General features: G+C 34.2%; 1 protein-coding gene across 1 annotated transcript; it reads right to left on the bottom strand.

The window, feature by feature from the left end:
* Window positions 1-5,711: 5,711 nt before the first annotated feature.
* Window positions 5,712-14,624, bottom strand: LOC148601691 (sodium-dependent glucose transporter 1A-like). The gene is made up of 4 exons (XM_088554511.1): window positions 14,492-14,624; window positions 12,772-12,878; window positions 10,603-10,894; window positions 5,712-10,169 (listed from the first exon to the last, which is right to left on the bottom strand). Exons 2-4 carry the CDS (start codon window positions 12,871-12,873, stop codon window positions 9,031-9,033), a joined length of 1,533 nt encoding a protein of 510 aa, XP_088410637.1. The 5' UTR covers window positions 12,874-12,878; window positions 14,492-14,624; the 3' UTR covers window positions 5,712-9,030.
* Window positions 14,625-14,733: the final 109 nt, after the last annotated feature.

The following is a 14,733-nucleotide window of genomic DNA, read 5'->3' as shown; positions in this document are numbered from 1 at the left end:
TATCAAAGTTAATGTTGGCAGAACAAAATACTGGCGAAAAATAATAAGGTTTTCCCTTGTAAGGGGATTTGGTCTACACTTAGTTGACTCAGTATTTCGGGATTTGTTTTTTTTTCTTTGTTTTTGTTTTTGTTTCTGTTTTTTGTTTTTGTTTTTGTTTTTGTTTGTTTTTGTTTGTTTTTGTTTTGTTTATTTTTTTTTTTGTTCATAGAGCCGGGTTAAGGTCAAGTCTATAGTTGATCACTCGTCACAATTTCGACTGATTCTGTACCACATTACTTTACATGTTCCCCGGACGTCACATTTTATGAATAACTCGGCGGGTGTTTCTGGAAGTCAAAGCAGAGTACGCTTACTCTACCAGTGTACCTGGTTTCCAAGTTTTTAATGGAGACTGGATTGCTCATTTACTTTGTATCTATTTACTTGTTATTTTGGTTGTTTTATGTTCAGTCATGTGTTAAATAGCCCGGCCCCACTGCTTTGTGGATGACTTAGGAAAGTGAAAGTGAAAGGCTAGTAGTAAACCCAGAGAGAAAATCGTGGTAGATGGAACTCGTAAGCATATGCAATCGTCTACAGGATGGAAACCCCTAGAGAAAAACCTGTCTCTCCACGCAGGAAATTTTGCTTAGAATTAACAATCCCACATGTAAAAAGGAGTGTTACAGAAACAGCAAAAAGGAACTTAACCACAACAGGTCTCCTAGTTGCCGGTAATCTACCATGTAATAATGACGGTAGTCAAAGCCGAAAGGAAGCTACTAACACGGTAAAGAAGACGCTTAACACCACAAAAACGAAGATCTAAATTGGATCCTTGGATGTAAAGGCAATGTGTGCCACAGGGAAGTTGGCTCAAATTTCTTCTATATGAAACGGTTCAACCGCGACATATTGGGTATCGGTGAAAGCAGATCTGGAAGAAAAGTAACAACCTCAGGAGAATTGCTTATCTATTCTTGTGAAGATAATTATCATCAAGAGGGTGTGGCTATTATCCTCAAGAAAGGCTTGGAAAAGATACTGATTGAATGGAAACCTATTAATAACAGACTGACAAGTGCCAGACTACAGGAAAACACATCAATATGAGTATTTTACAATGTTATGCCCCAACAAATGATGAAATAAAAGACGCTTTCTACGACCAACTGCAACATTAGCTTGATAACACATCTAACCATGACATCAAAATCATTATGGGTGATCTAAATGCTAAAGAAGGCTCTGATAATGCTGTATATGAAAGATTAATGGGAAAACATGCGAAAAAATGAATGAAAACATTGAAAGAATTCTACTCTTCAAACAACTCTGTCATAGGAGGCACGTTATTTCCCTATTATAAGATATATAAACGTACTTTGTATTCCCTAAATTTAAAACACAAGAATCAAATTGATCACATCATTATAACCAACACATGGAGAAGGTCCCTATTAGATGTCAAAGTAAAGAGAGGAGCTGATATTAGAAGTGACCACCAACAGGTAAAAGCTATTATCAAACTTTAACTCTGATCTACTGGCAAAAAATATCCCCAAGTAAGCGCTTTGATATAGACATGATATAAGATATATGACCCCAGAGTAAAGAAGGATTTCACATTTAAGCTTCAAAACAGGTTCCAACTGCTCCAAAATTTGGAAGAAGACACAGTAGAAGTGGGAGAAAATATCAAGGATCATAACATCATGTATTGAAGGATCTATAGGCTATAAACAAAATGCAAAAAGAAAGATTGGAAAACACCTGAAACTTGGAGTAGAAAAGAACACAGAAGAAAGGCCAAGAAGAAAAGTATATGATGCTCAACCCAGTAGGCTCACTCAAAGAAACGTTTCAAAAGGAATAGTGATATACATAAAGATGTTAAGAACTGATAAAAGGAATTACATCGACAGCCTTGCAGAAAAAGCAGTAAAGGCTGAAAATATAATTGAGCAAGGCACGTTCTTCAAAATAATAAAAGTGATTTGTGAAAAAAACAAATAGTATCACCTAACATCCCTATCAGAAATAAATTTATTAACATCTGAGAATGGCTAGAAAAGACACAGGGTGGAGCACTTCAGTAAAGTTTTAAATCGACCACCACTGCCTGAGCATGAAATCAAATCAACATTGAACCACCAGAAATTTCTTAAATAATATCAACCATAAAAATTTTGAAGAATGGTAAAGTACCAGGCCGCGACAAATTGAATGCAGAATATTTCGAAATTGATACCAACTTGACTGCAAATGTTTTATGTCCAATTTTCAAAGACATCTGGAATGAAGTTGCTATACCTAAAGTTTGGAATAAAAGAACCATCATCAAAATACCAAGAAAAAGGAGCATTACATGATAGCAACAACTGGAGAAGAATCACACTCCTATCCATATCAAGTAATAATCACGGCATAAATCATTGTCAAGGGAATTTCAGAAGCCTTTAACATCAGGAAAGAACAAGCAGAATTCCGCGAAGGAAAGGGTTGTACTGACTAGATTTTCATACTCAGAAATATTATTGAACAATGTAATGAATGGCAAAGACAACTCTACATTAACTTAATTGCTTTTGAAAAGGCTTTTGATAGCATCCATAGAATAAGCCTATGGAAAATAGCAACGTATTTCACGACACCTAATTAATCTGATAAAGGTATTTTATGATAATTTTAAATGCACTGTTTGGAATTCAGAGATATACTTCCAAGTAAAAACATGAATTAGGAAAGGATGCGTCATGCCATCTATCTTATTTATCACAGCCATCGATTGGATTTTACGACAAACAACGTCTGACGCCCCAAGAGACATCAGTTGGGGAATCTTTTCAACTTTGAAGATCTTGATTTTGCTGATGATCTTGCCTTACTATCGCACTCTCATCAACATATCCAACAAAAAAAATTAACAGACTGCAATTTTTTTCCAACCAAATCGGCTTACGAATCAACGCCATAAAATCTGAAGTCGTAAATCTCAACAACTCCAACTCATCAACAGTACTACTAAATGCACAAACTCTACTTCAATCAGATACAATTACATATCTTGGCAGTACAGTTACGGTAGATGGGTAGATGGTGGTGCTGCTACTGACATTAAACAAAGTTTGTCAAAAGCAAGAGCTGCATTCAACAACTTGCAGAACGTATGAAAATCTGGACAGTTCACTACAACGCATCAAATTGAATCTATACAACAGTTGTGTTATACCTATCCTGTTTTAAGTTCTATCTGTTTGTGTCTATTTCTCCTGTCTATTCGTTATCCTTGGATTCTATTCTTTTCGAGTTCTGGTTCCCTTGATTTCCCTCTCAATTGATTTTTCTCAATTCCTGTTAAAATTATTTTACAATTGTTAAGAAAACAATAACATACCAATAAAAAAGACTGTTACAGTTTTCCTTTCCTATTTTGGTATTCTTGGCCAATTCTCACCTGGTCCATGCTCCCAGTTTTCAGTGGAGTCCGAGTTCCTCATTTACTTTTGTTACTTTGTATGTATGATTTTAGTTACTTTATGTTCTTTGTTGTGTATGTCTGTTTTCCATGTCTGGTCTTTGTCCCTGGATTACATTCTTTTGAGGCACCGGTAGGGTAAGCGTCCTCTGCTTTTCTAGAAACACCCGCCAAGTTGCTCATAAAAAGTCAAGTCCGGGGTAGACAAACGGGGAGAGGAAAACCATGACCCGTTGAATAAATCAGTTTTCATGGTGCTGATGACTTCAATCTTGTAGCAACATAACCCTCTTCCAGAAGCCTATTTGTTAGAGTTCTAGCGCGATACAAAAAGTATGCATAGTTTCGGCAAGCTCTGGCATAACATATGAGTTGTGATATGAACACTCAATACGCAGGAGCCGAAGTTTGACTTTCTGCAGACACAGTTTTCTACTCCTATCGGAAGTCCTCAGACTGTCTCGTTACACGAACGAAAAACCTTGGAGACATTTGCCAGACGAATATGTCCGGAATTTGACCGATACAGTTCTAAAATTATAGGTAAACTCTTACCTTCTCGCTTTGCGCCAAAATTTTGAAAAAAAAAATATGTGTTCGTTCTTTCTAATGATATCTAACTGAATTTTTAGCGCCACCTGGTGGATAGAACTACTTTGATTCGCATATGACTACAATTCCGGCAAATTGTTCAAAAAGAAATTCTCTTTTCTGCATTCGAGGTTATTTTTAGTGTAACCGAATTAACCGTGTAGTTTCATTTGCTCGAATCTCACGATTTGTGGTGCTATTTAGTACTCATGTCGCATTAAAATTACTCCAGGCTTCACAAAATAAACTGATGTTTGCAAGAACATGCCTTAAAAAAAAACTCATGCTAAAAAAATATCTCCTGGTGATTCGTACAACTAAAATACTCGTGATTAGATTATATTTAATTTGAAAACGGAAACATTTTGTACCTGAATATTATACTAATAATGCTGCCATTACATGCTTGTTTAGTTCAACATTAATCCTTAATTAAAAGCAATATGAGGTATTTAAGTGCAATTAGAATACATCAACTTATATTGGCATTTAAGTGACGCAGACTCCAATGAAGTAGAGAATAACACGGAAAGTTCTGTTTGAAGTAACGCTAGTCACACCATCCAGACCGTTTTTTCTTTTTTATCTGAATTACATTTTATCACGCAAAATTGTTATTCTTCTTCTGTTCCTTAATTAATACTGTTTAATGAACGTTTATAGTAAGAAACAAATTCAGTATATCCTCGGTGAAAAGATGGCTGCATGAAATTAAAAAAATTGTAATTTTACGTATATTTTTTTAAATACAAAGTATTTTTCAAGTGATTTTTGTTTTCGAAATCAAGGAATGACTGTTGTGAATATGTTATCTGTATGTGACAAAATAACCTCAATCACTTGAAACAGTTATTATGGGCATCGAGGTTGGTTCAAATAGACAGAAAAAAAATTAAACGCTCATACTTTATAATTTAATTTCAGTATCAAAATTTTACGTGTAGATCAATAGATTTGGAGGTATATATTGCTATTTTGGGGGGTCTGTATTGTTGTTTTTTGGGGATCAATATTGCTGTTTTCTGGGGATCAATATTGCTGTTTTCTGGGGATCAATATTGCTGTTTTTGTGATCTATATTGCTGTTTCGGTGGTCTACATTGCTGTTTTTGTTTGTCTATATTGCTGTTTTGGTGGTCTATATTGCTGTTTTTGTTTGTCTACATTGCTGTTTTTGTTTGTCTACATTGCTGTTTTTGTTTGTCTATATTGCTGTTTTTGTGATCTATATTGCTGTTTTGTTTGTCTATATTGCTGTTTTTGTTTGTCTATATTGCTGTTTTTGTTTGTCTATATTGCTGTTTTGTTTGTCTATATTGCGGTTTTGGTGGTCTATATTGCTGTTTTTGTTTGTCTATATTGCTGTTTTGGTGGTCTATATTGCTGTTTTGGTGGTCTACATTGCTGTTATGGATATTTATTGCTGTTTTTAATTAAGTGTCTATCTTACTCCGATTTATGAATGTGTATAGTGTTTAATGGATCTGTTTTTGTTAATGGGTTTATCTTATGTTAAAGTTCAGCTTAAGTTAATATCTAGGACATTCCTTACCGAAATGCTTTCCTTCATAGTTATAATAACACATTAAATTTAGCGCTGAAACAACGTTAAATACATCTTTATATGAATTTAAGATACAAACACAAGCACAAGTCAAACTTAGGAACAACTGTTTTATAACTTCTATAGTACATTTACAACAAAAGTATAAACAACAATTATAGCACATTTACAACAAAAGTATAAACAACAATTATAGCACATTTACAACAAAAGTATAAACAACAAATTTTAGAAAAATCTACAGCTGTCAAAAACAAGATTTGAAGTCTGAAATTCATATAGTCCTATTCCTAAATGTATTGTGCAGTGCAAGCTAACATTAATTTTCTTGCAAAAATGTCATTGCTTTAGGTTATATGATTTTATGGCATGATCTAGCTAAATACCAAGAATAAACATAACATATTGATTTTTTCCATTCAATTCTGACAATTAGTCATAAATTATTTTTATCTTGCAATGGATATTTGAGGCTACAGCATATTTGCATTTCCGAACAAAAATCTGCTATGGTAAATCTGAACATTTATTTTAAAGTTTGATGTTGACACTTCTGTTGTTAGAAAAATAAGGCTAAAGTAATATGTTTGTGAAGTAAGGAAACGTGCATATTTGTAGAAAACTGTAAAAAGAAACATTAAGCAAAGTTTTCAGGAACATAATAACTACATTCTAAACATCTTGACTAAAATTTTCTTGACAATATCAATGTTTTTAACCTTAGAATTGATAGGCAATTTAATCTTCATTCAGATGGTGATTTTTATAGCAACATCAATAACTCAGATTCTGTTCTTAGCTGCACAAGACAATCAGAATCTCCTTTGAGCCATAAATAGTTCAGAAAATAGCCTTAAATTGGATAATTTCATCCAATAAACAACCTGCATCATTATTGTAATGCAATGTTGCAATTATGTAGCAATCTTGACAAAAGTCTTGCAGAAGGTGATTCAAGCATGTCAGAAATACGGCTTTCACTTTAATTTATATTTCAGAAATATTTACGGTCCACATAACCAGTCTCAGTTTTTCATGAGGTGGTTGCTCTTTCGAGTTTAAAATGATATAGGTTTATATGAAATTGACACTGTGCAAGAGTTATCGTTCTATATTTGATTGATTTTAGTGGGAGAGGGATGTATGGTTTTATCGAACACTGACTATCGTTACGTAAAAAAGTAGAAATATATCATGTGTATATAAGACCGAAGAAGGATATATATAAGACCGAAGAAGCATCGTTTTTCCTACATCATGTCCAGGCAAAAACCAGGCAGTGGATGGCACATAATTAATTTTGTTTTCAAAATATTTTCTCCCAATTAATATAATAAATGCGTCCTTTTCTGAAAGTTGAATGTTGGTTTTTGGGTTAACCGCAACGACAAAAAAGAAATGAATTACACAGAAACCATTTAAATTCATTTAAAAAAGGGAGATAACTCCTTGATTTGAGCAAAATTTGGTTGCTTTATTAGGGAACTTTAAAATCATTTTTGGGTCATCCATTGTCGATTCATAATATATTTTATACTTTTTGACATACATATGGTATAAACATTACATTGGAACAAAACAAAATCAGTGGGATACGGTGAAAGTACTGTACTTTAATTCCTGGATACCATTTTTGTGAATCAGGGAAGAAACACAAGTTCGTGGATTCTTGAATTCGTGGTTTTGAAGTTTCCAGTTACAATGTACACAACAATGCCAATATACTATTCGTTGGGAGCCAGATTTCGTGGCATGATCTACCCACGAAAACCGCGAAAATTGGTACCCCACTAACAATAGCACTTTCAAAGTAAGAAGCGCAAGTACAATCTATGATTACTGGTCACATGATCAAAATGGTAATTATTAATTAAGGAGCAAAGATTTGATTATTATTATAGTAAAAACATAATCAAAGGTTTATAATCTTCGTAACAACCTAGCGCCTTATTTTTTGGATTTTATATTCACCAACGAAATGATATTTTTGTAAAAAAAAAATCCTTAAAAGGTCGCAAAAGTGACGTCACAACATATTTTATTTTACCTGAATGTTCTCATATTATTTGTATCTACTTTTTTTCTAGACAGATCCTGTCGCTAAAGCATTTCCTCATGATAACTGTTCGGGAGTGTGTCAATGGAAGAGTTAACTGCTTTATTGGTGATAGGGTTCTTCGTCCTTGACTACTATTAGTATCGCAAGGACGGTTTCACGTTGTTGTATTAGACAAAAAGACACCATGCTGGTATCGATTGAACGTTTACATTATCATCGGTCTGATAAAAGACGGGGCATATCATGCTGTAAAGGCTAGAAACCACTAATTCCACTTCCCATAGGCTTCTGTGCAAATTTCACAATATACAATGGCTTCTCTGGACTTTACCTTAACTTTAACCTGCAGAGGACTATATATCAGCATGATTCTACACATGTCAGCTCACAATCCTCAGAATGGCATGTGGGGTTAGCAGACTTGCAGTGCAGTACTGGTCACCGGAAGTGAAGTGTCTATAAATAGCATGGGAAATCCCAGTGTTTTCACAAGATAGGGGTATATTTAGAAATCATTATGGAGATTAGGCTTCACATCACAAGAAGCAAAATGCACCTATAAAATGTACAGAAATGCTTTTCCTTTCAGAAACTGTTTAAATTTTTTTAATAAGCTGAGAACTTTTTTCACAGCACTATGAGGAACAGGGGTAATTTATGCGTAGGACCATTTTTGCGTACGTTCCAAATACTCATTGGTTGAATTGGTGGTCTGTAACCTAAATTTGTAGAAATGCATTTCAATTCGAAAAATTACAGTGTAAAGCAAATACAGTAGAAATAGAAGCAACACGAGAGGTATATGTGCTTAAGAACTAGAAAGTGATTTTTATAAAGCTTTGTTATGATTAACACATTCAATTGGATAAATCAATCAAAATTCAGATGTATGTTTTTTTATTACACAAAATCCGAGAAAAAATATTTGTTTGCATTTTGGGACCGGTCGAATTCGGGATTCGGTATTTGTGGTTGTTCGCTTACGCCAAAATAAAATCGTATACTAATATTATGGACCATTGGTATAGATATATCTTTAAATGTCTTAATTAAAAAAATAACAATTAAAAAATAATTATTTAATATTCTGTTGAAATTAACAAAAAATGGGTAAATATGGATCGACCTATGAAAATCCAGGCGCGGATCCTAGGAAAGGCATGCCTGGAGTACGCCCCCTTGAAAACATTTATTTTTGATTATCCACAAATTCTTCCGGAAAAGGGCTTATAACTCTAGTTACACCGTAACCTGAAATCCTTGATCCGAATTTGCATCCTATGGTATTTGTCTTCTTTTTCATCTGATTATCTATAATTACACAACGTGCGTCGTATGTCTAAAACTCGTGTATAATCACAGATGTGTGTTTCCGTTTTCAGCATAGTCCCCGTTGTTATGGAAGTTTTGAGGTTGTTTAGAATCACTGACCGAAACAAGTGAAACATCTGTGAAACCAACATTGTCCGTCCCTTCCTTCGACTTTCCATCAATCTTAGTGTCCTCTTGTATATTTTCGAATCTACCACCATGACGTTTTCCAATGATATTTAAAATAATTATCAGCACGACCCCAATCACGCCATAAACCACCAGCTGGTGGAGGAACATATCGTAACCTTGGTACTCATAGAGATAACCAATAACCCAAAGATACGACATACCACCAAGGGCACCACCCATTAAAACAAAGGTAATGGCAAATCCTGTAAACTCAACGTGAAAATCTCCCCATCCTATACCGGACGGAAATAACGGAGCAATGAAAAATCCCATCGGTGCTGTCAGTATCCACAGAGCTAAATCATTGTCCCGTGCAAATATTTCTAATAATATAGAGCAAATCAGTACGCCTGTAACTTCGATAAGGATTAAAATTCGGATTGGTATAAACCTTCCCGTAAAAAGTCCGAGGAATCTGCCAATGGCAAAACTTATCCAAAACTCAGTATTAATCAAAGAACCGTTGTCTCCTGAAAATTCATGTTTATCAATAGCATAACTGCGTATGAATTTCCCATATAACCTCTCCCCACCAACTACATTAAAAAAGTATAAAAACATTAAAGCAAAAACCTGAACTCCAAAGAAACGATCCCCACTGGCACAAGTGCCGGGATCTACAACTTTAACAGCCTTTCGACAGAGTGTCTCCATTTCTTTGGATTTTTCAGATTTTTCGGAAACTCGCTTACAACAAAACTGATAAATGTAAAACGCTAAAGATACCGAAGCTACAATGATACCAACAATTAGAAAAGGCGTTTCTATTCTTGATTCTTTTAGGTACTTTGCTGTGGTAGTCGTCGACATGGTAGTCATATTGTTTATGGAAGTAATATTGGTTGAGTTGGTACTGGCATCATCCAAGACGGCCAGGAAAGGATTGACTATCTGTGGAACGATGAACGATCCCATGCCAAACCCAAAGTGTAAAACGTGAAGTGGTCCTGTTGCCTTCTCTTGCCAGAGGTTCAGGATAATTTTCTGTCCGGCTACAGAAGAAAACTCTTTTGATGTACCAAGAAAAGTAACTCGATCGCATCAGATCAGTTTATGCAGAATTTTGATTATAATAAATATGATGATAACCATAAAAATTTTATTTGTTTATTTTCTTTATATTTTTTTTTTCTATTCAGCCGTTGTCATTCTCTAAGAGTATAAGACAATTTATTCATTTTGGTGCCTTGGCTACAAAACTCGCATCAAAATATTGACATCGATGGCTGACTTGGGGAGCGACTTCAAATAAGTTGTAAACTTTGGAATACATCTGCTTCAGAAAGGTTTCTGTTTTGGCTTTTCTTTGTTGGTTTAGGCAGTATTTATTTTTTCTTCGATTTTACAGGAAGAAAGCTACACAATGCATATGAATATATGATTCAGTTTTAAAATAACCTGTTTAAAGATTCATTTATTTCTTACCTATATTAATGACTCCTTCAAAAGTTCCGCCTAAGACGAAGAAAAACCACAGTAAGGAAATGTCGGAACAATACGGAGCGACAGCTGTCGCCACTGCCGCACCATCCAAACAAATAGCTATCATCAGATCACAAAAATCACCTAGTTTGTCAACCAGGGGTCCACCGATGGCAGCTCCGATGAAAAATCCCACACTCCTCCCCGATATAGCGCGAGACACCAGTTCATAGTCTGAGTTCGTCTTGATAATCAGATCTTTTTGTGTTGGTCCAGTTATTTCAGTGAACAAGCCCTTAAATAAGAAGGATATCAATAGGCTGGACGATTCAGAATTAGACAGAAATAAAAAAAATATCTCCATTGTTTCATGATATTTATCCATTTACATCAATAACTCACGTAACGCAAAATCATTCCCCACGTTGCTTACAATCATAACCCGTACTACTAAAGTCACTGACAATCCTATATTCCATTTGCTTACAATAAAAACATTGCTCCTTTCTTTGATAATCTCGTTACTTACCAATCATAACTCCGTTAATAACAATCATAACCCCTTTACTAACAAATCATAACCCCGTTAATAACAATCATAACCCCGTTACTAACAAATCATAACGCCGTTGATAACAATCATAACCCCTTTACTAACAAATCATAACCCCGTTAATAACAATCATAACCCCGTTACTAACAAATCATAACCCCTTAACTGATAAATCATAACCCCATTTCTAACCAATTATTACCCCGTTAATAACAATCATAACCCCGTTACTAACCAATCATAACGCCGTTGATAACAATCATAACCCCTTTACTAACAAATCATAACCCCGTTAATAACAATCATAACCCCGTTACTAACAAATCATAACCCCTTAACTGATAAATCATAACCCCATTTCTAACCAATTATTACCCCGTTAATAACAATCATAACCCCGTTACTCACCAATCATAACCCCATTGATAATAACAATCATAACGCCGTTAATAATAATCATAACCCCGTTTATAGCGATAATAAACGCGTTACTAACAAATCATAACCCTGTTACTTAAAAATCATAACCACGTTACAAACCAATCATAACGCTGTTACTAACAAATCATTACCCCGTCCATATCAATAACAACCCCTTTAATAACTATCATATCAAAATTATTTACAATAATAACACCGTTACAACGAATCATAACCTCGTTATTAACCAATCATAACCCCGTTACTTAAAATGCTAAAACCCTTTTACTGACATACATAACACTGTTACTAATAATTAAACATCGTTACTTACATTCATAACCTTTTTATTTATATACATAACACAGTTACTTACAGTGCTAAATACCTATTACCTAAATGCATAACACCAAACCTGTTACTAAAAAATCATAACCCCGTTATTAACCAATTATAACCCCGTTAATAACAATTATAACACCGTTGATAACAATCATAACCCGTTAATAACAGTCATGACCCTGTTACTAACAAATCATAACCCCGTTACTAACTAATCATAACCCCGTTAATAACAGTAATAACCCTGTTACTCACAAATCATAACCCCGTTACTTACTAATCATAACTCCGTTAATAACAATCATAACCCTGTTACTAACAAATCATAACCCCGTTACTGACCAATTATAACTCCGTTAATAACAATCATAACCCCGTTACTCACCAATTATAACCCCGTTAATAACAATCATAACGCCGTTAATAACAATCATAACCCCGTTAATAACCAATCATAACGCCGTTGATAACAATCATAACCCCGTTAATAACAATCATAAACCTGTTACTAGCAAATCATAACCCCGTTTCTAGCCAATTATAACCCCGTTAATAACAATCATAACCCCGTTACTAACAACATGAAGCCATTACTTACAATTATAACCCCTTTATTTAGGATCATTACACCAAAATATATTCCAATTATAACCCTGTCAGCCCAGATACCTGTGTATGTTTATGCCTCAATGCTTCATGATTACCAGCTAGAAGTAGGGAGGCGAGCAGGTATGATGAAAAAATAGCCTCCCAAGACGGCATGATTATTTGACCTAAATCCTCATTTTCCTAATAACCATGAATCTTTTATTACAAGTTCAAGCAATGCAGACGTTACTTACACCAGTTATACTTACTATCATAACCCACGTTAACACAAGAAATATTGTTTTGGTGACTTTTTCAAACAGAGTATACTCAGTCTTAGACGACTCTCCTGTGGCATCTTTGGTTCCCATGGCGGCTAAAGAAAATGTACTCATATTACTATCATAGAAATCCTTTATTAGTTTCTATGTGCTGCAGCTTGTTTATATAATTGTCCTCGAAAGGTATGTGCGTTTGTTGTGTGTTTAGCATGCGTATTTTAACCGGTAATCCGGGGCGCCGAATGGGACACTTGTGATTTTGTACTCAAAATTCAATTTTGTACAGACAAAATGAATTTTGTTCAACAAAAATGAATTCAGATTGCTCGGACGTTAAACCCCAACAAACAAACAAACATAACATACTACAAATTTTCAATGTTGCGTCACAAAAGTCAATTCTGTGGCACAAAATTCAATTTTGTGAGACTTAAGTCTATTTTGTGTCACAAAAGTCAATTTTATGAGACAAAATTCAATTTTGTCACAAAAGTCAATTTTGTATGCAAATTAGTTTACAGAATCCTTTGAATATACAAACTAATTCTCTCATCACGATTTTGTAAGATTCTGAAGGTTTCTCATTGGACGTTTACTAGAGTTTACACACTTGCAGTATGACTTGTCTCGCTGTAAGAGCAAGACATGCTTGCCATTCAGGAACACCTAATGTCGCTCTCAGTTTTTCATGGAAATTCATAATGAAAGCACTTTAGTTTTTAGGTTTTTGGGTTTGGGTTTTTTTTTTGCTTTGTTTTGTTTTTGTTTCTGTTTTTTGTTTGTTTTTATTGCGTTACCTTGTTCTCCTTCTGTTTTTACATGCAATAGTATTACTGTGAAAGAACTTAAATTCGTGGATACCAATTTTCATGGATTAGGACAGAAACACAAGTTCGTGGATTTTTGATTTCGTGGTTTATAGGTTTTCAGTAAACACATCAATGGTATTATCCTTTTCGCTGGGAACCAAATTTTGTTGTTTGGCCTAACCACGAAAACCACGAAAATTGGTACCCCACGAACAATAGTACTTTCACTGTCTACATTGTGCTAGTGGATCGTCTCTGCTTTTGCACATGTCTGTGCATTCCGATGTCTCAAAAATGTCCTCTGGATGCTTTGTTGCTTTTGCCGATATTTCGTACTTTTGATTAGAATATTAGTGATTTATGTGTGGTTTCTATTCCATCCTCTTTGTTTCTTTTCTTTATGTCCTGTTTCCGTATTTTCCGGTTAAAAGTAATTGTAATTTTTAGTTCGTTTTCAAAGTGTCATGAACTTTAAGTCTTGCTAAATAAGAATGTTTTGCAATAGAATAAACCATCGCAAGAGCGGCAAAGCTTTTCAACAGATACTTTCAGTCATTGTTTATTGTCATACACTGTAAAACTTTGTACTAGTTTTTTTTAATTTTTTTTTAAATTTTTTTTTTTATTCTGAATAAATAATTTGTGTTTGTTCTAATAAACTTTGCAACGTATATGTATAGATTATATAACTTTTAACATGTACTTGAAAGTATAATCAGTTTTATTTTTGCCAAAACAAAAGGATATATACGGCTTATTTTAAATACAAAATCCCAATCTATGAATGTGTAAGCTCTTATGGTACCGCTTCACAAAATTTAATATTTATACACAATCTCAAAACGTTAGCATCCTAAAAGAAAGAATCTTTTTCTTCTAACTTCTAACTGTCAACTTACCTTCGGCTTTTATTTTACATGGGATTCATGTTGCATATCTACTTTGAAGGCTAACCACATCGTAAATATTACAAGAACATAGTTACGTTTCTATGTTAGGAGAATATGTAAGACCGACAAGATATGTTTACATGTAATCTTTAAGTTGTTTGATGTATTGTTATATGGGTGATAATATACATCATTATACAGGTACAAGATATTGCATTATTATCAACGTTCTGTTTGTTAATGTATTATAT

Source organism: Perna viridis, chromosome 12 (genome assembly GCF_037379345.1).
Source record: "Perna viridis isolate PV_CMFRI_1.1 ecotype Kerala chromosome 12, ASM3737934v1, whole genome shotgun sequence".
In the NCBI taxonomy this organism is placed as follows: Eukaryota; Metazoa; Mollusca; class Bivalvia; order Mytilida; family Mytilidae; genus Perna; species Perna viridis.
This window is presented reverse-complemented; position numbering and strand designations above follow the sequence as displayed.